Below are 23306 nucleotides of genomic sequence, written 5' to 3'. Positions count from 1 at the left end.
GGTCAAAATTATTTATTTTTAATTATTAAATTTGATTATTTTTTCCGGTTTTCTTTCTTCCTAAAACACATTTATTTTTAGTTTTTATTATGATTAGGTGTTTAGTTTTGGAATTTTAGGGTCCTATGTTAGTCCTGTATTACCCCTTTTTTGAAACTTACAAGTTACAGAGAACTTTTGCAAATAATATTTTGTTTCTTTTCTAAAGTGAAAAAGGAAAAAATACATATCATTTTTTGTTTTTCAAAATCAAGATTTTTTCTTCTAAGAGCATATTTGTTTGTATTTTTAAAAAGATTTTGTTTAAATAAAAAAATATAGTTATAAAAAATATTTTCAGAAATTTGAGTCCTTGCGTTTTATCATTTTTTTTTCAAGAATAAAGAGCTGCATTTTTCGAAATCATAATCAGAGGGTCCTTTGCCTTCTACTTTTACTTGTTTCTTGACCAAACAATGCTTTTGGCACAAAATCGTTCATGAATATGATTCTTTTTATTAAATTAAATTATATATATATCTTGCGAGTATTTAATAATAGGTGGTTTGCTCATGTTAGAAAGAGAAAATCTTATGTATTATCGAAATTTTATTATAATTTGGTGATATATATATTTTATAATTATTTATAATAAAGTTAAAAAAAATATTGAATGTTTATAATTTCAAAACCAGTCGATTGTTTGAAGGAAAATAAAAGGCAAATGGTTCTTATACATCCATGATGTGTATACACTTTAGTTAGAAATAAAAAGAAACGAAAAGAAAATGATAAATAATGTAATGCGACAGAAAGAAAAAGTGAAAATATTATAATTGTGTAAAAAAAAAAGTCAGAACTCAAATAAAACATCGATCATGCGAGCACCCGACCCATTGACAATGTAGTCCAATATCCAACGACCACCAACGAAAATGAACAATGATGAACCAATTTGGTGTTGACCACATAGTTCCATTGCCCAAAATGGCTGAGCCAGATGCCCCATGATGAAGACATGGCGACCTGAAAGTCGTAACTTATAGGAGGCAAGACAGCTACTTTCCAGGTCCATTATTGAGCCAAAATCATTGATCCTGCTGAGTCATTTTTCTCTTCTCTTTAAAATATCTACTTGACTTAAATAATATTTTAATATCCAAAAATATTATTTTTTAATTTTTATGAAATTTTTATTCAATTTTAAGTTTTATATTTAAAAAAATATGTAATTTTAATTTATAGTTAACGTCTAAAATTATATATATTTGTGTTAAATATAAATTTCAAATTAATTATTTTTTTCTAAGAACTAAAATTAAAAAAATGATATTTTTAAAAATTAAAATATTATTTAAGCCTATCTACTTTCATTTACGATTATATCATTGATTTATTTGACCAATTGGGACTCGTTTGTGGTCTTCTTAAATCATCAACCAGAAGACGTCACAGCGTGTACTTGTATATGCATTCTTTATTGATAGGTCAATAATAAATAGCTAACACCCATAGAGCTGCTGGTGTTTGGTTATTAATTCACAAGTTAAGAAAAAGAAAAATGGAAGGAGAATCGCTCACGTTACTAGGGTTCTGGGCTAGTCCATTTGCCCTCAGGGTTAAGTGGGCTCTTGAACTGAAAGGGATTCAGTACCAATATGTGGAAGAAGATCTCATCAACAAGAGTGCCATGCTACTGCAGTATAACCCTGTCTACAAGAAAATACCGGTTCTTGTTCATGACGGCAAGCCCCTGGCAGAATCACTAGTGATTCTTGAATATATTGACGAGACCTGGAAGCAAAATCCTCTTCTTCCACATGAACCTTATGAAAGGGCCAAAGCACGATTCTGGTCCACTTTCGTTGATGAAAAGGTCCGTAATAAATTAGAACAACATGATTTTCCTAGCACATGCTTTTTATTTTTTTGTAGCACCCAACCTTTTCTTATCTTCAGTGTGTGCCAGCTTTTATGGCCACCTTTTCCAAAGGAGGGGAGGAACAACAGAAGGCAGCACCAGAAGCTCGAGAGAATCTAAAGACCCTTGAAGGTGGACTCGAAGGAAAACGCTACTTTGGAGGTGAAAAAATAGGCTTTGCTGATATTGCTATCGGCTGGCTTGGAATCTGGGTTCGAATAGTGGAGGAAATTGTGGGCATAAACCTAATTGATAAAGAGTCAAAGCTTAATGCTTGGTTCGACGATTTTCTTGACTATCCTGGTATCAAAGAATGTGTGCCGCCCCGTGATAAACTACTAAACCACAACAAGGCCTTCCACGAAGCCTTGACATCTTCCTCCACCTGAAAGCCTAGCCATCAATATCATGCAATATGCGTTGCTTAGCCCATGCTTGATCTTTCTTTATGATATATGAGTTGCGTATTGCAATAAATAATCATGGACCAGAGCTCATGGTCAACCTATCATGTTGTAGAAACGCGGAAAACTACTAGTGAAGTAATCTACCTTATATTACCATATTATGCGTTGCTGTCAATGTTTAAATCAAGGAAACACCTTGAATGATATTTAACTATATGGTGGAATTGATTGCTGAATGGAACAAATATCTGGGTTGATGATGGACCAAAAAGCTTTAAAAAATCTCAGCGTTGGACTTCTCAGTACCATTCGTGATCCTCTTGCTCAAGTCTAAATAAAACCTAAACACGCATCGACAAGATGCATGAATCGAATTTTTCCAAGAAAAAACATAACATGCTCAGCAGGAAACAAGTAGGAATTTGTCAATTAAAATGAAACCCATTAAATGCTACAAGAATAGAAGTTTCTGATCATTCTTCCAAAATTTTGAAGATGGAAGAGGTCAGCTAATCGTCAGAAAGGTGCAGTCCACGCAATACAGTGATAAACTTGGAAGACCAAAATTGTCGGTACTAATACAGTTGTTGCAATTTTCCCTTCAAAATGTTATCCAAAACATTGCCCAGCAATAGACATCTAAAGACACCCTGGTGTTCTCCCAAATAAGCTGGCTGCTCTCATGGCTAGGGTTGTTTATCTTTCCAGTTCTCTATTACCTTGGAGTAAATTTCCTTTGGCTATGTATCTCAATTTGAACATTAAACGCTGAACTGCAAAACATAAACACAAACGTGTGAACATAAACAGAGAATATTCATGTATATAGAAATAAAAGAGAAGGGATTAATTTTAGAGGAGGCAGAAAACTCAAGAAACTAAATCTTATAAATAGAATAGTACAAACAGATATCAACATCACCACAGCATAATTGGCTTTGTTACTTTATGCCACTGATTCAATATGAAAAGGTAAAATGAAAACAATAGGTGTTGCAAATCTTGGTTGATGGTCATACCACTATGCTATAGGCATGGGAATCTAATAGCCCTGAAGCTATAACTTGCATTCAAGGGTGCAAAAATTCCATCCCCTTTCAGCATGGTAGCTGAAGATTGTAGAAATCTAGCCCGTGGAGCCCAAAGATTAGGAAGCAGATGATTGCCTATTTGAAATAGCGGCCATCCAAATAAATAACCAGTTAAAAACACCCTAAAATAAGAAACCAATTTAAAAAATAAATGGGTCAGTATAACCAATTATTCTTAACGGTTTGGATTTTTTTTTAGTGATTTTGATTTGGATCTAGTTTGGATCACCATAACTGAAGTTTTTGGACACCCCTACTGACACACATAAGCAAGCACTCACAAAAACAAAGCTAATGAATGAGCTATATTATCCTAATTCCGTCATCTATAGCCATCACCAAAACCAAACTCAAGGAAAGAGAAATTGCATGTCAATCAACATTCATCTCTTTAAAAAAAATATTGATAATAAACAAATCAGTCATTTGCCCAAGTTGAAAGGGTTATGGTCTTCTGTTTCCAAAATGAGTGAGGTAAAGAAAAGTAAAAAAAGGTAAAAACAAAAGGTAATAGGGATGAGGATGAAGTTTCTCACCAACTGCAGCTTTTCCACCTTAAATTGCCAAGGAGCCCATCCTCTCTCTCAGATTCTGAAAACTACCAAAAGAATTGAAGTTATTTATTTATTTATTTTAATTTCTAGTTTCAAGCATTGAAAAGCTGAATGTGAAAACTTGCACATCAAAAGTATGATTGGAATGGAGGAACCTATTTATTTAGTTTTTAAAGTTAGTAACGAGTTATGAATAATGCATCATCAAAGACAAAAGAAGATTGTCTGTAATTTAACCAAAATTATATGTTAGGCCTGTTTGCGGTTTTTTAAAGTTTTTTCTTTTGAAAAAATATTTAAATAATAATAATAAATTAGATAATTTTTCTGGAAAAACAGAAACACTTATTCTTATTAAAAGAAGCTATTTAGTGTTCTTCTCAAATGCTCAAAAACAATAGCTTATAATAAAAGCAACATTATAAAAGCTCCTCTTTCCAAAGCTTAAACAAACGGGCCTTGAGCCATATTGAAATTTCTGATTTATAACAAACAATATTTCAATGAAAATTGAGGGAATTGAACGTCAACAAGATTAATAAAAGAGCTCGCTACTTCCTTCCTAACTGCAATTGAACTTACGAAAATATAAGAGTATAGATGTTGGGGAACTTTATGAAGTTACATTAAGTCCTCCTTCCAAGTTTTATGGGACAATGTTGTATGAAAAAAATTTTAACTTGTTTATTAAGGAGAAGGAATTACCCAAGTATGGAATTGACTTCAAGGTTACTGGCTTCACCTCCTAGCACTTCAACCTGAATGGAGCTTACAAAAATATGAGTACAGATGTTGAGGATCTTCATGGAGGTACATGAAATCCTCCTTCCATCTTACGACGTGCAACAACAAACTGATGGGGGGATGCACACCTTGCAACAAGCAACCAGAAAATCTTAATGGATTGATGTTACCTACCTAGTGAAGGCTTTGAGAATGGAAAGTGTCTCATTATCCATCACAACTTTATCTTCATCCATCATTTTAAGGATATGGAAAGGTGGTTTGTTTGCAGAGAGGTGCATTCTAAGCAATATTTTATACAACGATAAACTAAAAAGACCAAAATTATGGATGTCTGTAATATACTTATTAGCATATTCAAAGTTCCCATCTTTTTCCAAATACTCTGCAATGGCTAAAACAAGTCCATGTGGTGGCCTCCAATGACAATCTTTCATCATAGTCAAAGCTCTTCTCATGGCAATAATAGCCTCATCCATTTTTTGCCTATTGATGTATCCTTCTATGAGAATTTCCCACGTTTTGTAGTTTGGACAACCACCCTTCTGCAATGTGTGGAGATGTAATGATTCAGCTTTGTCCATTAATCCATTCCGCACATATGCACCCAAAAGAACATTAGAGACTCTGATATCATACTTCCGACAATTGGACTCCCATTCTAAGAAGATTCTCTTGGCTTGTACAATGTCCCCAAGTTTCACCAAGCATGTTAATATGCAAATGTAGTTGGCACAACTCATTCTTCTACCAACTGCCTTACTAGCTTCCCATAACCGCAAGACTCCTTCCTTTTGCTTCAAAGAAGTATATAGTGTTATTAGGAAGAAATAACCAAGATGGTTACTGGTAGATAGTTTATTTTCAGCAATTTTGAGAACCTGAACAGCTTTCTTAGATTGTCCCACTTTCTTATAAACATTGGCTAATGTAGCAAGACTGCTCCATCCAACTTCAACAGTCTTGTCGTTTTGCATTATTCTAAAAACTGCCTCTACTGCTGCAACCCCATATCCTACTTCCTCACCACAAGCATTCATCCAAAGGTTGTAGGATAGAACATTGCAGGGTACTTTATTATGCTTCATTTGCTGGATAACAAGGGGTACCTTCCTGTACTCACAGGTGGCTAGATATAGTTTCATCATCTCATTATAAGGGTGAGGGCTCACCACCAGCCCCAGTTCATAGAGCTTCACCATGAAAGTCTCAGCTTTACTAGTGTCCCTCTCTCTTATATAGCCACGTAGAAGGGTGAGACAGGCAACTTTCTTTGCAGCTGAGTCAGGTATATTCATAAAATAGTCTTCAGCTTCCATTAGACCATAATTTTTAATGATCAATTCCAATTTCATAGCATGATCAGATGGGATCACATAGAACTTCTTCTGGTTTTCCATCCATTTAAAGACCTGTGTCAAAGAATAATTAAGAGGTTTAAATTGCCAACCAAATTGAATAGGCTGTTTATAAAATGCATTACAATGACTTGCTCATCACAGATTGAAAAAACCCATAATCAGCAACCGTATGTTATGCATGCCTTAAGTGGTCAATCATGGAAAGTAGGGCAAAGTGGCTCACCTGAAAAACAGTAATGGGAGAGTGGATTGCATAGCTGCCACTACCAAAAATATATGATACAGTGCAAATAATTTATACTACATCCATATCAATGCTAAAAACTATTAAATTATTCAAATTTTAAGATATACTCATCATTATTGCTCAAAACTCATAACTTAAAAGGTACAATCACAATTAAATGAAGGATAATAACTAAATAAGTCAATAACAAAAAGAAGCATATACCAAAATAAAGAGTACAGCACCAAATTCTAAATAATTTTAGGCACCTAAGGTATATGCTAAACCTCATGCTTGTAGTAACAAACATAAGCAACAGTTCCCCTAATTCATCAATCAAACTCATCATCCCCCTAGGAAACTGAGTATTTTTAGGAAAGAATAATTTAGGATATTTGTTTATTTTTCTGTATAAATATGTAGAATATATAATTAGGAAAGAGTCCATGATTCAAGGGATACTAGAATAGAATAGGGAGTTATTATGTTTCTTTTGTCCACTATAAACAATCTTAAGCCACGAATTTTTTGTTGTATCTCCTTTTTCCACATTCTTTGTACTGATAGACAGAAACTTGATCCTAGATCCTTAAGATATATCTTTGTCGCTTACTCTTCCACCCAAAAGGGTTATAAATGTTAACATCCACAGTCTTAAAAAATTTGTGTCACAGGATGACACCTTCAATGAACAAGAGAGCTATTTTAGTAAACCTCATCTTCAAGGGGAGAGCTCTAGGGAAGATAAGGAGACTAATTCTCATCTACCCATTTTGCTGGACCTAACATTTGAACCCATACTTGACTAATTTGAAAATGAAGGGAAAGTCATTCAAGAAAGTGAAAGAGGTCAAGAAGATGCGGTCCAAGAAAATGAAGACGATCATGAATCAGATCAGAGAGGTGGTGAAACTACACAGAATATAAGATATGGTAAGAACCTTGTGTCCTCAGAGAAGAACAAGGTCATTCCAAGATCAACAATAGGTCTGGATTCACAAGTTGTGCAAGTTGAAACCGAAAACCAGAATGATGACCTTGACCTTCCAATTGCCATTAGAAAAGGGACAAGAGAATGCACCAAACACCCTTTTTATCCTTTCTCCAACTACCTGTCCTTTAAAAACTTCTCTCCTACTCATAAAACCTTCCTAGAGAACCTAAACAGCACACCCATACCTACTACCTTATCTGAGGCATTGTCTGCTAGAAAATGGAGACAAGCCATGGATGCCAAGATGGAGGCATTGGAAAAAAATAATACCTAAGAATTAGTTACTCTACCAGTGGGTAAGAGACTGGTTGACCGTAAGTGGATCTATACAATAAAGTACAGGGTTGATGGATCAATTAAGAGATATAAGGCAAGACTAGATGCCAAAGGTTTTACTCAAACCTATAGAGTGGACTATTTAGAGACCTTTGCACTAGTTGCAAAAACAAACACAGTTACAGTGATATTGCCCCTTGCTGCTAATTATAATTGGGACTCGTAGCAATTTGATGTAAAGAACGCCTCTTTTCATGATTTCGAAGAAGAAAATTATATGGAGATACTTCTAGGGTATGGTGGAGATGTTACTGCCAACACTGACTGCAGGTTACAACAAACATTATATAGGCTGAAACAGTCTCCTCAAGCATGGTTTGACAGGTTTACTAAGGTTATGACAAGCCAGGTTACAAACACAGTTAAAGGAACCATCCCTTGTTCATTAAACACTCCAAGTCAAGGGATGTAACAATATTATTAGTCTATGTAGACAAAATTATACTGCCAAAAGTGATATAGAGGAACAGAAACTGTTGAGTCAATGTCTAGCCAAAGAATTTGAGATTAAAACCTTGAAAAAATTTGAAGTATTTTTTGGGAATTGAAGTGGTTCACTCCAAGAAAAGGATATTTATATTTCAGCAAAAATTTATTGTTGATTTGCTCAAAGAGACTGGAAAGAGAGCTTGTTGCCAACATCGCATTAGAACTGAATCTAAAGCTTGAAAGTGCAGAAGAAAATATTGTTGTAGACAAAGAAATGTATGAATGGCTAATGGGCAAACTAATATATTTATCTCACACTAGGCCAGACCTTGCCTATGCAGTAAGCTTAATTAGCCAATTTATGCACAGCCCCAAGGAGACTCAATTGCAAGCTGCCCACGAAATCCTACAGTACCTTAACGAGACTCCTAGAAGGGGAATTCTATACAAGAGATATGGGAATGTGAAGCTTGAAGCCTATACGGATGCTGACTATGCAGGGTCTATTGTAATAGATAGAAGGTCCACCATAGGATATTGCACCTTACTTGGAGGAAACATTTTGACTTGAAGAAGCAAAAAATAGTGTGTAGTGGCCAGATCCAGTGTTGAGGCTGAATTTCAAGCCATAGCACAAGGTATATGTGAATTGTTGTGGCTTAAAATTATCTTGGAAGACCTTGGGATAAAATGGGAAGAACATATGAAGCTTTAATGTGATAATAAGTCAACAATCAGTATCGTCCACAACCCAATCCAGCACGGTAGGACTAAGCATATTGAAGTGGACAAACATTTCATCAAGGAAAAGCTTGATAGTGGCTTGATGTGAATTCTATACATGTCCTCTTAACAAAAACTCACAAAAATCCTCCCCAAGGGACTAAGCAGCCATAATTTTGAAAAGATTGTCCAAGCTGAGAATGAAAAATGCCTATTCATCAGCTTGAGGGGGAGTGTAGAAAACAAGTATTTTTAGGAAAGAATAATTTAGGAGATTTGTTTATCTATACAGATATATGGAATATATAATTAGAAAAGAGTCTATGATTTAAGAGATTGTAAAATAGAATAGGGAGTTATTATGTTTCCTAAAATAAGTAAGTCTGTTGTATATATTTGTACAATGTTTTAATGAAATAATATATAGATTTAACCTATTCTTCAGAATCCCCAAGGTCTTCTAAGATTTCTTCATCATTATTGCTTTCATCATTAATATATTCATAGATCTCGTACCCTTCCCTTTCCTCTTCAATTTCTACATAATGTGGCACTTTTTCCTCTTCAACTGCAATAATACCCCCTGACCTAAAGCTTGAAGGCCTTGAACTTACTTTCTTCTTGAATTTTGCTTGCTGTTTAGTGAATGTTGTAAGAGCACTCGCCCCAAGTACATTACCAACAACACCCCAAGCCAAAGTATTATCGTAAAAACTCTAGAACAAAGTGAGAATCCATGTGATTTTTACATTTTTACCTTTCTTAGCAATGACAGTTGCAGGATTATCACCTTATGATTCAGTATCTCTATTTCTACCTTGAATTTTATGAATTTCTTGCTCCTTTTCTTCCTCATCACCATCTTTATTCAACTCACCAATGTATGCATGAGTGTCAGCCTTCTTCTTCCTAGCATATTCCTCAAGCAATTTCTTTATTTCGGATAGACACTCCCCGCTAGCATTTATTTCCCCTCTTGTACCCATTTGGTGTCCTTTTTGAAACCTCGTCATGCTTTTTCTATTGTCCCCTGTGAGGGTCTACAGGGCCTGAAAACACTGTCATGCGCTTGAATTGGGAAGGCCTAACAATAACTGCCTTACCGTGACTCAAACACAAAATGCAAACAGATGTTTCAACGGAGGTGTTCGTAGTGCGAACAGAAGAGCGAGTGCAAAAATCGAAGTGCGCTTAAGAAAACAAGTTTGAACGGTTTTCCGCCTCAAGTTCAAAACAGAGGCGATGCGGTGGGTTTTCTTATAAGGGAGAATGGTTTCAAACCCTAAAATGCCTCTGATGCAAAAGGGATAGTAAATCACGAAAATATCCCGGACAAATGGGAGCCGAAACTCAGAAAAGTGAGGGAAAAGTCGAGATTTCACTCCCCACACCGTAGCGGCCGCGATTAACTATTATATTCTACTTGTTTTGCAAAAATCACAGATAGGAAAAGTAAATCGAACCTCGAGGGCGTGGTGGTAGCGCTTCGATTTAACAAGGTCTCTGGCGATGCGTCTGAGCTCGGAGGGTGAAATCCTGTTTCCTTGGTCCACCCAATTTTGAAGCGCTAGTACTGGACTCTTCTTTGGTGATCTGAGTCCTGGAATTCGGTTCTTCGGGTTGTTTTGCGCGAAAGGCTCCTCCGTCGCATTGAACGCATAAGCGCGAGTAGCTGCGGTGCTACATAGACTTCGTGCACCGAACACACAACTGATGCTGCTAAATTTTGCAAGTTTAGCGTTGTCATGAATATGCGGGGAAAGGAGAATAGGTTTGGCGTACCGTTTGAGTCCGGCGGAGAGGGAGCGGTTCGCCATGTTGAAGCTACGGCGTCGCCGATGACAGGAGATGGTCGGCGCTGATTGGTTCACGTTGGAGAGGATATTAATTTGCCGCTAAAACGCAAACAGCAAACCGACCCGGCCCATTAAGTAATAATGTCGGGTATATCAGGCTTTTATAGGTTTCGCAAAGGGGATTCAACTCGTCAATTTTTTTATATTTTATATATTTAAATTTAATAAATATTTAAAATAAAATATTAATATTTAACAAAATTAATTATTTATATTATTTAAATTAATTTTATTTTTATTTTTATTATATATTTTGTTTAGTTTATTTTTTTCATTCTGAGTTAACCAGACTCGTCTCAAAACAGGTTACTATTTTTTTGATAGATTAAAATGAAAGTGAATTATCTTTAATTTTTTAATCATCATCCTTCTCTTCCTCATAATAATAAAATAATTTTATATTTTTAAAAATATTTAATGTTCTTTTAATTAATGCTTAAATTTTAATTTTATCTTCTTTTAAAAATTATATTTTGAGATTTAGACTTTAAGTTTACTTCGTCTGATCCTAAACTTTATTGATTTTATCAGTAAACATAATAATATTTTATTTTATTTCAATTAATTTTTAAATTTTACATATTTTGTAAATAGTTTTTTATAAATTAAAATATAGTTTAATCACTCATAAAAAATGAACCATTTTTATTTATCCTAAATTTTAATTACTCAGTAATATTTTTAATTGTACTTTTTTAAACATGATAAAATATTTAAGGTTAAAAAAACCACTAAAAATAATTTTTAAAAAACGAGTTTAGGTAAAGTTATAATAATAAAACAATAATATCATAGTAAAAGTCTAAAATTAATTTTTTTATTTTATATAAAATTATTGCGAGTGTATAAATAAAAAATTAATGAAATTCATAGAGTATAGTTTAATTCTGACTTTTTAAAAATTTGATATTAAAATTTTAAAATTAAAAACTATAAGAGTTTAAAACTACAAATTTAATATAATTTTTAAAAAATATAAAACTTAAAACTAATAATGACCTCATATAAGCTTTAGCAGTTTGGAATGCTAATGTAACTTTATCAAACTTTGTCAAGTAAAGATAAAACACTGATATATTTAAATTTGTATTGTTAAATAATTGTCAAGTAAAGACAAGAAAATTATAAATTAACCGTTCCACTTTAAACATTATTGTGGGGGACCCACAATTTTGTAGTAGGTTATATTGTCTATATTTATTTTATATTTATTGTATCATTTATTATAAATTCTTACTTTTTATTTACTTTCATCATAGACTCGTGGCCACGTACATTTCCCATTCAGCAGTATGAGACTGTCCTTCAGCAGGAGAAGACCCTTTGGTATCAGAAGTCGAGGAAAAAGTGGATTAAACTGAAAAACAGGAACACTGCATTTTTCCATACTCAAACAGTTGTGAGGCGCAAAAGAAATAGAATTTTAGGGTTGCATTTGCCCTCAGGTGTTTGGTGTACAGATGAGAAGCTTTTGAAGCAAGAAGCTCTGGTATCCTTTCAGAGTTTGTTAGGTGTCTCTGAAGCAACGCCTCAGGTGCTGCCACCGTGCCCTATTTCCTTGACGCAGAATGAACAAGCCATTTTGGAAGCTCCAGTTTCTAAGGCAGAGGTTTTTGATGCATTGAGAGGTATGAAATCTTTTACGTCTCCGGGACCTGATGGATTCCAGCCTTTTTTCTATAAGAACTTTTGGCATGAAATAGTGGATGATGTGTGGCATTTTGTGGCATTGACTTTTGCGAATGGTGGCATTGACCCTCATGCTACTGAAACTCTGTTAGTTCTTATTCCCAAGGTGGATCATCCTAGGACATTTAAAGATCTTCGGCCCATTAGCTTGTGCAATGTGTTGTACAAGTTAGTTTCGAAAGTGCTTGTTAATCGCCTACGGTCGTTTCTTATGAGGATGGTCAGCCCACTCCAAAGTAGCTTCATCCCAGGTCGGGGCACTATGGATAATGCTATAATCCTCCAAGAGATCATTAATACTATGTCGAAATCAAAGAAAAAGAAAGGTGATGTTATCTTTAAAATGGATCTAGAAAAGGCTTATGATAGGGTGGATTGGCGGTTCCTCCAAGAGGTCCTTGTGGACTTTGGGTTGCCTGATAAGCTTATTAGATTGATTCTCTCTACAGTTACTTCCTCCAGAATTTCTTTGTTATGGAATGGTGAATGTTTGGAGGGATTTAGCCCTAAACGGGGCCTGCGACAAGGTGATCCTCTCTCACCTTATCTATTTGTATTGTGCATGGAGAGATTGGGGCATGTGATTAAGGAATAAGTTGCAGCTGGGCTTTGGGCTCCCTTTAAGTTGGGTCCAGATAGTCTTCCTATATCCCATTTGTTTTTTGCAGATGACGTCCTGTTATTTGCTAAATTAAAATTGTCCCATATTAGAATGGTGGCTGCTAGCTTGCAGAAGTTCTGTGAGGCATCGGGACTAAAGGTGAACCTACAGAAGTCCAAGATGATGGCTTCTAAAGGAGTTGCACGTGACAGAAAGGTGAAGATAACTCAGATTACTAATATGCACTTCAGATGATGCAAGGAAGGGTTACAAATAGCAAGTTTGGTGAGGTTCTTTCGAAGGTTCAGGGTCGCTTAGCTGCTTGGAAGGGGCGGCTTTTGTCTCAGGCAGGTAGGGTCACTTTGGTTAATTCTGTTTTGTCTTCCATTCCAACTTATACTATGCAGACGCAATGGATTCCTACGGGTATTTGTGATCAACTAGATGCCATTGCCAGGAGGTTTATTTGGAGTGGGGAAAGTATTTGAAAGCTTCATTTGGTAAATTGGGATACTCTGACTCGTCCAAGGAAGGATGAAGGTCTTGGAGTATGCATAGCTCATAATAAAAATGTCTCATTGTTGGGAAAATTGATTTGGGATTTGTTCCATCATGAGGATAAACTTTGGGTTCAAGTGGTAAGGGATAAATATCGGAGCAGGAATATTGATACTTTATTACAGGCTTTGGGTTCCTATTTTCTGACTTCCTTGCGAAGAGCTTTTGAGGAGTTTAGGCCAGGAATTCAGTTTCATTTGGATAATGGTGATTCTAGTTTCTGGTTTGATAGTTGGTTTTATGGTGGCTCTCTTGCCAATGAGGTACCCTTTGTGCATATTCATGACTCTAATCTCCGTGTGAGGGATGTGTGGCAGGACGGTAGGTGGTGCTTGGAGCACCTTCATTCTTGGCTGTCTACGGAGCTTAAGTCACGCATTCTTAATATGCAGGTGTGGCTGCACTCTTCTGCTTCCGATGGCATTGTTTGGGAGGCGTCTGCAAATGGTCAGTATTTGGCTCGGATAGGGTACCGCTGGTTGTGTGATAGGGATGGGGTCTCTTCAAAGAGGTTGGCAGTGGATTTGGAGACTGCCATTATCGGAGTCCATTCGGTTTTTTTTATGGCAGGTTGGCCATGCATGAAGCACTTCCCACAGCAACTTTTCTGGTGCGACGACATGTGGGTCATGTTGGGAGTTGTGTGCGGTGTAGTAGGGAGGATGAGAGCATAGGACATGTGTTTTTTCACTGTGCGCCGGCTATTAAATTGTGGCGGTTGCTACATCTGGAGGAGGTGGTCGGGGTCGTGGCGAGAGTGGCTCAAGTTATGTTTTCAAAGGTGTCATATTCTCCCTCTCATTGTTTGTTGGGTTCTTCGGAATATTCGAAATGAGAAGCTTTTCAATGGGTGTGAATATTCCGTGTGGGAGGCCTTGCTCCGGGTACGTACTCTACATGCTACCATGTTGAGTGCGTTTGCTGATATGGGCACTGCTGCGACTCAGGTTGCCAGGCCTCTGTGGGTCTCTTGTATTTTTGCAGAGGGTTCACAGATCAGCCTTCATGTTGATGCTAGCTCAAGGGGGGAATCGGGTCTTGCTGGGATTGGAGGCCTTGCGCGTGACTCGAATGGTAAATGGCTTTGGGGGTTTAGTGGGGCGGTTGGAGGGGTTGATATCTTAGAGATTGAGCTCCTTTCCATCCTACATGGACTACGCCTTGCTTGGAGAAGGCGCACTCAAAGTCTGTTATGCATCTCTGATTCAGCCATAGCTGTAGAGTTTATGGAGCAGGAAACTTGGAGTACTCATCGACATGCAGCGATTCTTTATTCAACTAAGTTTAGGCATCCCTTTCGATAAGGGAATCAGTGTGCAGATCTTTTGGTTAAGATGGGTGAGTTTGGAGGTTGAAGAACTGATTTCTCCTCCGCTAGAGTCTCAATTGTTAGCTGATGTAGTTGGTATTCCGATCCTTCGGATGTAATTTTTTCTTGTGTTTTTGCTGGTCCATTACCAAAAAAAATATTTTCCATTCAGCGAAATAAAAACAAATAGCGACACCGACACTTACTGACCACGATGACACTAGCAAAATAGAAGAAAATAAAATAATCACACCAAAAAGAAAAATTCACAAATTTAACTTTATTAGACATTTTGTTGCTTATGTTCATGAACTCCCGACATAATTGTTTTTATAAAAATATAATTTTTTTTTACATATAATTTTTCACGAACACACAATTATTTAAGTTCCTGTTACACATTTATGGTGAAAATCACTTTCTACATTTTTTTTCTTTACCATTTCCAACTTTAAATTTGAATGAATTTAGTATCCACCTTAACACAAAGGGATTATTCTTTCACTCTTTACAGATTTTTTTTTTTTCAATAAATATTCAACTATCAGTGTAGATATTTTTTTTTATTTGTATTGATAATACTATATATTATATTAATACAAAATATGATTATATATTATTAAAAGCTTAATTTTGATGTATTGTTAATAAAAAATTATATTGTCAACAATTATAGAGTTTATTTTTATATTAATTATTATAAAAATCATATTCCCGTTTCTTCGTCAAATTCCATAATAAAGCATAAGGGAACTTGTGTTCTTATAACTAAAGGGAATCATAATGTCGACGATATGATAATCTATCCTGAATTATAAAGTAGTGTAATTTGTCTAAATTGTGTCTAAAATTTTAGACGAATTTATGAATTTTAATGTGTGTGTGTGTGTGTGAAAACCAAACACAAACTCGGACGAAATTAAACAAATTAAGTTATTTGATTTCAATAAAATTACTAGAATAAAGTCAAATAAATTTGTAATCAAAGTGCTGTTCTAAATAATTTTTCCAAACAGAAGCATTTTTGGGAGTTCATGGTTTTAGTATCGTGCTAAGTGAGTTTTTTTCACTAAACTTTTGTTTTTTTTTAATTAACATTAATTCAGGATTTTTAATTTTTATAATTTATTTTGAATTTAAAATTTTATATTTATTTAATTTTATTTGAAATATTTATATTATTGATGATTACACCATTTACTCTTTTTATATTTAGAAAATTTATCAACCTCAAAATGCTAATATACATTAATTTATATTATCTTATCTAACAAAATATTACAATTGTTTTAAAAATATATAATTATTAAATTTTAAACTTAAAAATAATTATATTTTTATTTATCGTTTTATATTTATCTACTCATTTAATATTTATATTTATCTACTAATTTGACAAGAACATTCTTAAAAAAAAATTAAACAAAAATGTTTATTGGAGTATTTTTAACATTTTAGAGATCAGTTTTTTTATCATATCAAAATATTTTTTTATACATTATATATTTATTTTTTAATTTAATATGAATATATTTTAGATTTTAAACTTTATTTAACAGATTTCTTTAAATTTATAAATTATGAAATTTAATATCGGACTTATAATATATTTTTAGTAATGTACTAAAGTTATTTAATTTAATAATAGTGTGCATGCGTGAAAATATTTTTAGTTAGTTTGTATGATTTAATCGCAAAAGCTTCGCGTATTACGGGGAGAGGAATTACTTGGCAAATGTTTGAATATATAAGTAATTGTATATAATTCTTTTTATTAATTTTGTCTTTTTTAATGGCTACTAACTTGTTCTATGCTTACATTTATCAAATATATCAATTATTGTATTATTATTCAACGAGTAAACCATTACTTCAATTATTGAAATTACACTGTTATATTCCCTTTAGTTTCTATTAAATTTATAAAAAAAGTATTCCTTTTTTTTTGTCTTTAATGTTAATGAAAACATGATAAAAAATTAAAATTAATTAGCAATTATAATATTTTACAAGGGTAGACATGAAAATAATTTTTTATAAATTTAGAAATTAAAATAAATAACACTTGCTAAAAGAAAATAAGAATTGATTCTTGTTGGACACTTGATTAGGACGTGTCACGTATTATGCAGTGGCCTTTTCTAAATACGATTATTGGTAAACGAAGGCATCAACTTTTGATGTCCTGACAAACTAGAAGGATAGAGAAGAACAAGAAAGGGACGGCGAAAAATAAGTCAGAATAGGTACCATTTTCAGATTTCATATGAAAGGCCTATCTTGTCTTCGTGAAAAGATAAATAATATTTTCAGACTTCGATATTTATTAAAACAATTTGTTAACATGTGTTTATAATTTTATACTTAAACTATTATTTAAAAAAAACTTTTTCCCATAGAAAACTCAATTATAAAACCTATTAATTGTTAGAACTAATAATGCTCAAGTGTTTAGTCAATACACTAACTTAAGATGATGAGAGCAATTACAAGAGTTTATGAAAGTATTTTTTAATGTATTTTAATATTTTTATACATTATAAAAACTTAATGAAAAGAATATTAAATAACCATTTTAAATAAATTAATACAATTAAGACCAAATTATAAATAATATATTTACTTGTTTATTTTATTTTGACAACTAACACATTATAAACTAAAATTAAAATGGACACTCATTAAGATGAAATAAATTAACAAGGTGAAACTCAAATATAATTGTAGTTGCCAAAAATAGGACTGTTTAGCCTCATTTTAATTTGAGGCAAGTTATACAAACCCTTGGTAGGTTACTTATTTAGATGAACAACTTTCTTAATATTGTATTTTATATTTTTTTTCTTTTACAGTAGAACTGTGCTTATTATTTTATCACCATGAGCACTACTTTATATACTCCATCGAATGAATAAAAATCTTAACTCAACCTAATTTGATTGGCTGAACTAGTTCAAAAAAATAATTTATAATTTTTATAAATAGTATTTAATTTATTTTAACATTTTTTAATGTAGCCCATTAAAATTAATTATTTTAAAAGTATATTTAGATTACAATTTATTTAAGTATTTATTCAATATTTTTTAAATAATAACTTATACCATAAATTTAATAAAATAAATTTAAAATAATTAAATTAATAAACTATATAAAAAGTTATTGAAGTAAGGTTGTTTTTTAAGAATGGTTGGTAACTTTTTTTTTATAGGGATCATAGTTTAACTTGTAGCGCAAGTTAATATATAATTTTTTTATCACACAGATACTTAATTAAAATATATATTAAAACTCAATTATTATATACTCACAAACTGCAAGAGAATAACAAAACAAGGTTAAAAAAAAAAACAATAGTAGGATAAAAGTGCTTGTTTGATAATTGACATGGGACCAAGGTTTTTTATTCTCGAAAGAAATAACAAGCACATAAAGTCAAGTGTTTATTATGCTGGCATGGTCTCTTTGATTTGACCGGAACAAAATGCTGTCGCACAAGTAGACTTTGGAATTGGATGGATGCATAGGCACGTTGAAGGGTGCAAAGTTGGCCAATTTGGCGTGAGCTGAGCTACCAATCGAAATTCAAACACAAAATAAAATACCTAAAGCATGCACTAGTTGCACTGTGATTAAAAGACTAATCATGGATCAGGAATATTGAGATAGCTCTGTTTCCACACTGCTGCTATTCATCTTCTTCATTTTTTTGGCTTGTTTAATCTCACCATAGAAGTAAGACACAAAGCCCCAAACCGAGAGTAACAGAGAAACCCCTTTTTCTGCTTGGAACTTCTCTTTGTAGAAAATAACTGCCAAAACTTCCGTTATGGGTAGGAACACCGCGATTAAAATACCCGACAACAAAGACGAGGAACAAAATATAACCCCAATTGTTCCCAAGAAAAAAGCCTGCCACATTATTGCACTCGCCACCAGCACCACATAGTAATTTCCTTCCCCATGCTTAAAATTTCTCGCTTCTCTCGGAATTGCCTACAAATTCAGAAGCACAAATTAATAAGCGGGCCCACAATTAATTAATTCTCAAGAACAAAAATTAAATAGATAACAACAACCTTAAAGTCGTTGTTGATGAACATCCCAACCCCGCAAAACAGAGTGGCAAAGAGGCTCATAACGAACTGAATCTCCATGACAAGAGAGTAAGTGATGGGTTGTTTGGTTTTTTTGTAGACCAATTCGATTAAGGGTAAAACGAAGCCGTATAATGCAGCTGCCATTAGTGTCGTAATGAAACCCGACACATAGTCTTTAGTGGACTCTCCATTAGGACGGTCACCACTCGCGTGAAGAGCCAGAACCCCCGCGCCAACTGTCAGCAAAACGACAGCGTTCACCGAATAAGCCGTGAACTTCTGCCTCACAAGGAGCAAAGCAAAAAAAGCCGTGAAGCCGAGCTGAGTCGCGATTATTAGAGCCGAAGTGGAAACTGGAAGCCGAGCCACGCCGTAGGCGTAGAGATAGTCGTCCAGGCCGGTGAGGATCCCCACGAAGGCGGAGGCAATGAAGAGAGGAAGTTTCATGGAGATCATCTTTGGTTTTTGGGGTTCTCCGGAGGAGAGACGGCGGCGACGGCGAAGGTAGGAGACGGTGAGGGGGATGAGCATGACGGGGAAGCCGACGGTTTCGAGGAAGCTGGAGAGCCAGACGCGGTGGCCGCCGCGGAGGAAGTAGAGACGCATCACGAGGGGGCCACCGCAAGTGCCTATGCTTAGCAGTAAACAGTTTATTATGAGAAGAAACCTCTTAAGGGCTCTGTCTTGGGCTTCTACTCTTCTGTCCGCCATGGCTACCTGCAATTCTAACTCTCCTCTGTGTAGTGTTTTCTTGTTACCAATAATTGAACGGAAGTTGCTATGCCGTCAAACGATCATTTGGAAAGTTTTCGTGAGTGTGCTATATAAATTGACCACTGCTTAGTTTCTTGCTTTTTTTTAATAGGCTAAGATATGAATTTAGTGTTGCGTGTGTCATACTGTTTTAAATTCATTTTTATGTATAAGTTTTCTTTAATTGAGGTTTATGTGGGAACAATTTTAAAATAATCCTGATGTTTGAATACGTTACATCGATGTTACAATGTCATCTTTTTCTTACTGACGTGTACAGTAGCTACATATTTAGTTAGTTCTTTGATTCTTACATGGATTATGTAGTTCTAAATTGAGTAATTTTTAATTTTAAAAGTAACTTACCAAGCACTTTTATCAAACTTTGAAATGATTTGATTTTAATACTTATTTTTTTTAAAAAATTTATAAAATTTATAAAAAAGAAAAGGTACATACCAAATTAAATATAATATTATTTTTTAATAAATTTAAATATAAAAACTAATCAACTGGGGTGTTAGGATCTATGCAGAGGTACCCTCCATCCTAGCTTACCATGAAAATATGTATAATAATAATAAGCAATGAAATCTATATTTTTGGAGAGTATATGATTGATTGTAAAAGTAATTTGCTATCCTCCACAAGCAATTAATTGTCAACGTAAGCATAATTATTTAGAAGAATGAAGCGAGACAAATCATTTCATTATCTTTCTCACTCACACGAAAGGAAAATTCGCATATATTCATTTTAAATATTGAACTCTCAGTCCACCAACACAAACCTTGCTCCATTGTGAATCCCATATTATGGCTTAGTCTTCCAAAAAATTATAAATTCGTAGATTAAATATGCTTTTGACCGTTAAACTTTTATTTTTAATTTTAGTTTTTACTGTTTTAAATTTAATATTTTTAATGATTATCAAATAATAATGTAATTAACTTAAAAGTAATCGTATATAAACTTCTTGTGAAATACTAAAATATAAATATTAGAACTATATTTTTAATCTGTATAGAATTGTATATATTAATAAGTTGTACATTATATTTTATTTGTTAGAAAACACAACATTCATTGTAAATAAAACATTATTAATCAATCTCCTTAGGACATTCCCCAAAAGAAACAAAAGTAATTAAAAAACATTACAATTAAAACTACTAGATAAATTATTTAGTATAATTTATAAAAAAAGATAAAATCACTTTTGAGTTATTAACAAGTGCCTTGGCATTTTTCAAAATTAGAGACATATTAAAATTACAAGGCATTATTCATATGGTAATATGACATGATAATGTTGTGTGATTTTCAACAAAGTAAATAAGTAATCAAAGTAGCGGTCAACAAGCGATTGGAGATGCATGAGTAAAATATTCTTATAGTATCCTTTTTTGGAATATATGATATTCTCTTACTAGTGTTTAATGTCTATCTACTGTGTAACGTTTCAAAGGGGAAACATGCCACTAAATATGTAATTTTAGTAGAATTAGCTTTTATATAACTTTTGTGTTCCATAAACTCCAAATTTAGTTAGTTGATTTTTATGGTTTTTTTATTAATATAATATTTTATCTATAAAAATATTTATTTTTTTAAAATATAGTAAAATTATATATATTATTTATAATATTTTATTAATCTATGTATATTTATCAAATATTAAGATCCATATTAATAAATATGTACAATATTGAATTATAAATATTAATTCTAGATTAAATATGTAAATTTGTAGTCTCTTAAAATTTATTATTTTATTTTAATTTTTTAGTCAAATTTACTAAATATTTTTTTATTTTTAATTAAAATATTTATTTACTATATAATTAATACTTATTATACTTTAAAAAAATTATAGTTTAATCCATGTACAAATATTTTGTTATATTTTAATTTTTATTATTTTTAATACTATTAATGACACAAATAAAAATATAAACCGCAGCATTAAAATATAATTAAACATTCATATAAAAATTAAAATATAAATTTTTAAGTATAATAATTAATTTATAAATTAGTTTAACTGTAAAAATTAAATATAAATTAAATATTTTTAATTATAAGAAATAAAGACATATTTTTAAATATATTAATTATATACAATTTTTATATTTTTATTTACTGTAAGATTTATGTAAATAAATCACTCTTCTATTAATTATATAAATAAATATACTAATCTATTGATTTTAGAAAAAATTAGTTACCGTTTTATGGAACACTCTATAGTTTGTGTGAAGTATTTATTATGTTATTTATATTTATTTTTAATAAATAAAGTAGGTGGGAATCTAAGTTAAAATAAACATTATTATGATAATGAAGATAAGTTTAATAATATTATTATTTATAGGATAGGAAGTAGTTTACGAAATTATTCCTAATAAATGAAATATTTAATATGAGTAATGGAATAATAAATATAATTAGTATATAATATACATAAAAGTCAGAGTCATTATGTCAGCATTTAATGTTTGGCACACGGTTTGAAGATAAGCTTTCGCAAGCAACGACATCCAAGTGATACCAAAAACTGGTGAACTTCAGAAATACATGTAAATAAAATGATGATATATATAAACGTAGTTTAACTTAATTTTAAATTAATAAATATTTTAATCAAATGTTAACAATTCTTTTTTTTTTAATTTTAGTTATTAGAATTAAGTTTAAATAAAAAATATATTAATATATTTTTAACAAGATTTTAATTTTGAAGATAAAGGTTAACAAAATTATGTTTTTACTAATTTTAGTTATTGAAGAAATTTACTTCAGACCATGAGCGAAATTTATTTATTTATTTTTTAACACGTTTTCAGACTCTAAAGTTATATAATAAAAATTTAAAATCTAATAAAATTTATTAATATCATAAAATATCGAAATTACTATTTTATTTATATTAAATGCTAAAATTTTAAAAACTTAGTCAATACTAAACACATCATTATAATTAAAAATTGTGTTTGAACGTGTACTGTCCAAGTGTCCAACTATTGTATAAACTCTGACGTTTAAGGATTAAAAAAATTATTAATAACATATATTTTAATAAAATTTTAATTATTATTAAAAAATATAAAAAGCACACAAGTTTTACATTTTTTTACTTTTAAATTAATAAAAAATAATTATTTTTTAATAAAAATGTGATAATTAGCATACTTCGAAGTCAAAATTATCAGTTTACTATTCAGCTAAACAATCGGCGTGGACAGGCATAAAAAATAAAATAAAAAATCACTGTCCTTCATAATTAACCACCACGTTATTTGGCAAGTCAACTTTTTCAAGCTTCTTGGTAAGTTAATTAAGATAATCTTGTATTTAAAAGCTTCACAAGGAATAAAAAATATCATATATCAGATCTTTTGTTTGTGATGAAGTTTAATAGTATGTATATTACGTTGACAAAAGCATCTTAGCTTTTCAAAATTTCTATTTCATAACTTTTATTTGATAAGTTCAATTAATTTAATTTAATAAATAAATAAATAAATATTTAATTTGATATATTATTTGTTATTTTTTAAAGTTATTTTCAGCAGTTTTTATCAAATTAATAATATATTATTTAATTTTTTTTTCTGATACCTCTATTAATTTTTTTTCGTATTTGAGTAATTAATTTTTTAATAATAAATGCTA

At 32.2% G+C, this 23306-nt stretch overlaps 3 protein-coding genes across 6 annotated transcripts; 1 reads left to right on the top strand and 2 right to left on the bottom strand.

Annotated features, from left to right (window-relative positions):
- Window positions 1–1540: 1540 nt before the first annotated feature.
- LOC113864556 (glutathione transferase GST 23-like) lies at window positions 1541–2519 on the top strand. Its single transcript, XM_027498406.1, has 2 exons — window positions 1541–1855; window positions 1939–2519. The coding sequence occupies exons 1-2, from the start codon at window positions 1541–1543 to the stop codon at window positions 2287–2289; spliced, it is 666 nt and encodes a 221-aa protein (XP_027354207.1). The 3' UTR covers window positions 2290–2519.
- Window positions 2490–10670, bottom strand: LOC113864555 (pentatricopeptide repeat-containing protein At5g27460). Of its 4 annotated transcripts, XR_003504876.1 has the most exons (6): window positions 10548–10670; window positions 10229–10481; window positions 4658–6108; window positions 3935–3996; window positions 3327–3473; window positions 2716–3080 (listed from the first exon to the last, which is right to left on the bottom strand). XR_003504876.1 is itself a non-coding variant. In XM_027498405.1 (3 exons), the coding sequence occupies exons 1-3, from the start codon at window positions 10580–10582 to the stop codon at window positions 4867–4869; spliced, it is 1530 nt and encodes a 509-aa protein (XP_027354206.1). In that variant the 5' UTR covers window positions 10583–10670; the 3' UTR covers window positions 4579–4866. The 4 variants fall into 4 exon arrangements, 1 of the variants encoding a protein (XP_027354206.1); XR_003504875.1 differs by lacking the exon at window positions 3327–3473 and having other exon boundaries at window positions 2709–3080; XR_003504874.1 differs by lacking the exon at window positions 3327–3473 and having other exon boundaries at window positions 2490–3080; window positions 3935–3989; window positions 10229–10619.
- Window positions 10671–18251: 7581 nt separating this feature from the next.
- Window positions 18252–19735, bottom strand: LOC113865501 (purine permease 1-like). Its single transcript, XM_027500099.1, has 2 exons — window positions 18858–19735; window positions 18252–18774 (listed from the first exon to the last, which is right to left on the bottom strand). The coding sequence occupies exons 1-2, from the start codon at window positions 19587–19589 to the stop codon at window positions 18430–18432; spliced, it is 1077 nt and encodes a 358-aa protein (XP_027355900.1). The 5' UTR covers window positions 19590–19735; the 3' UTR covers window positions 18252–18429.
- Between the last annotated feature and the right edge of the window lie 3571 nt (window positions 19736–23306).

This window comes from Abrus precatorius, unplaced genomic scaffold, assembly GCF_003935025.1.
Source record: "Abrus precatorius isolate BTA unplaced genomic scaffold, Abrus_2018 Scaffold4, whole genome shotgun sequence".
NCBI lineage: Eukaryota > Viridiplantae > Streptophyta > Magnoliopsida > Fabales > Fabaceae > Abrus > Abrus precatorius.
Note: the sequence above shows the minus strand (reverse complement) of the source record. Positions and strands in the feature narration are given on the sequence as shown.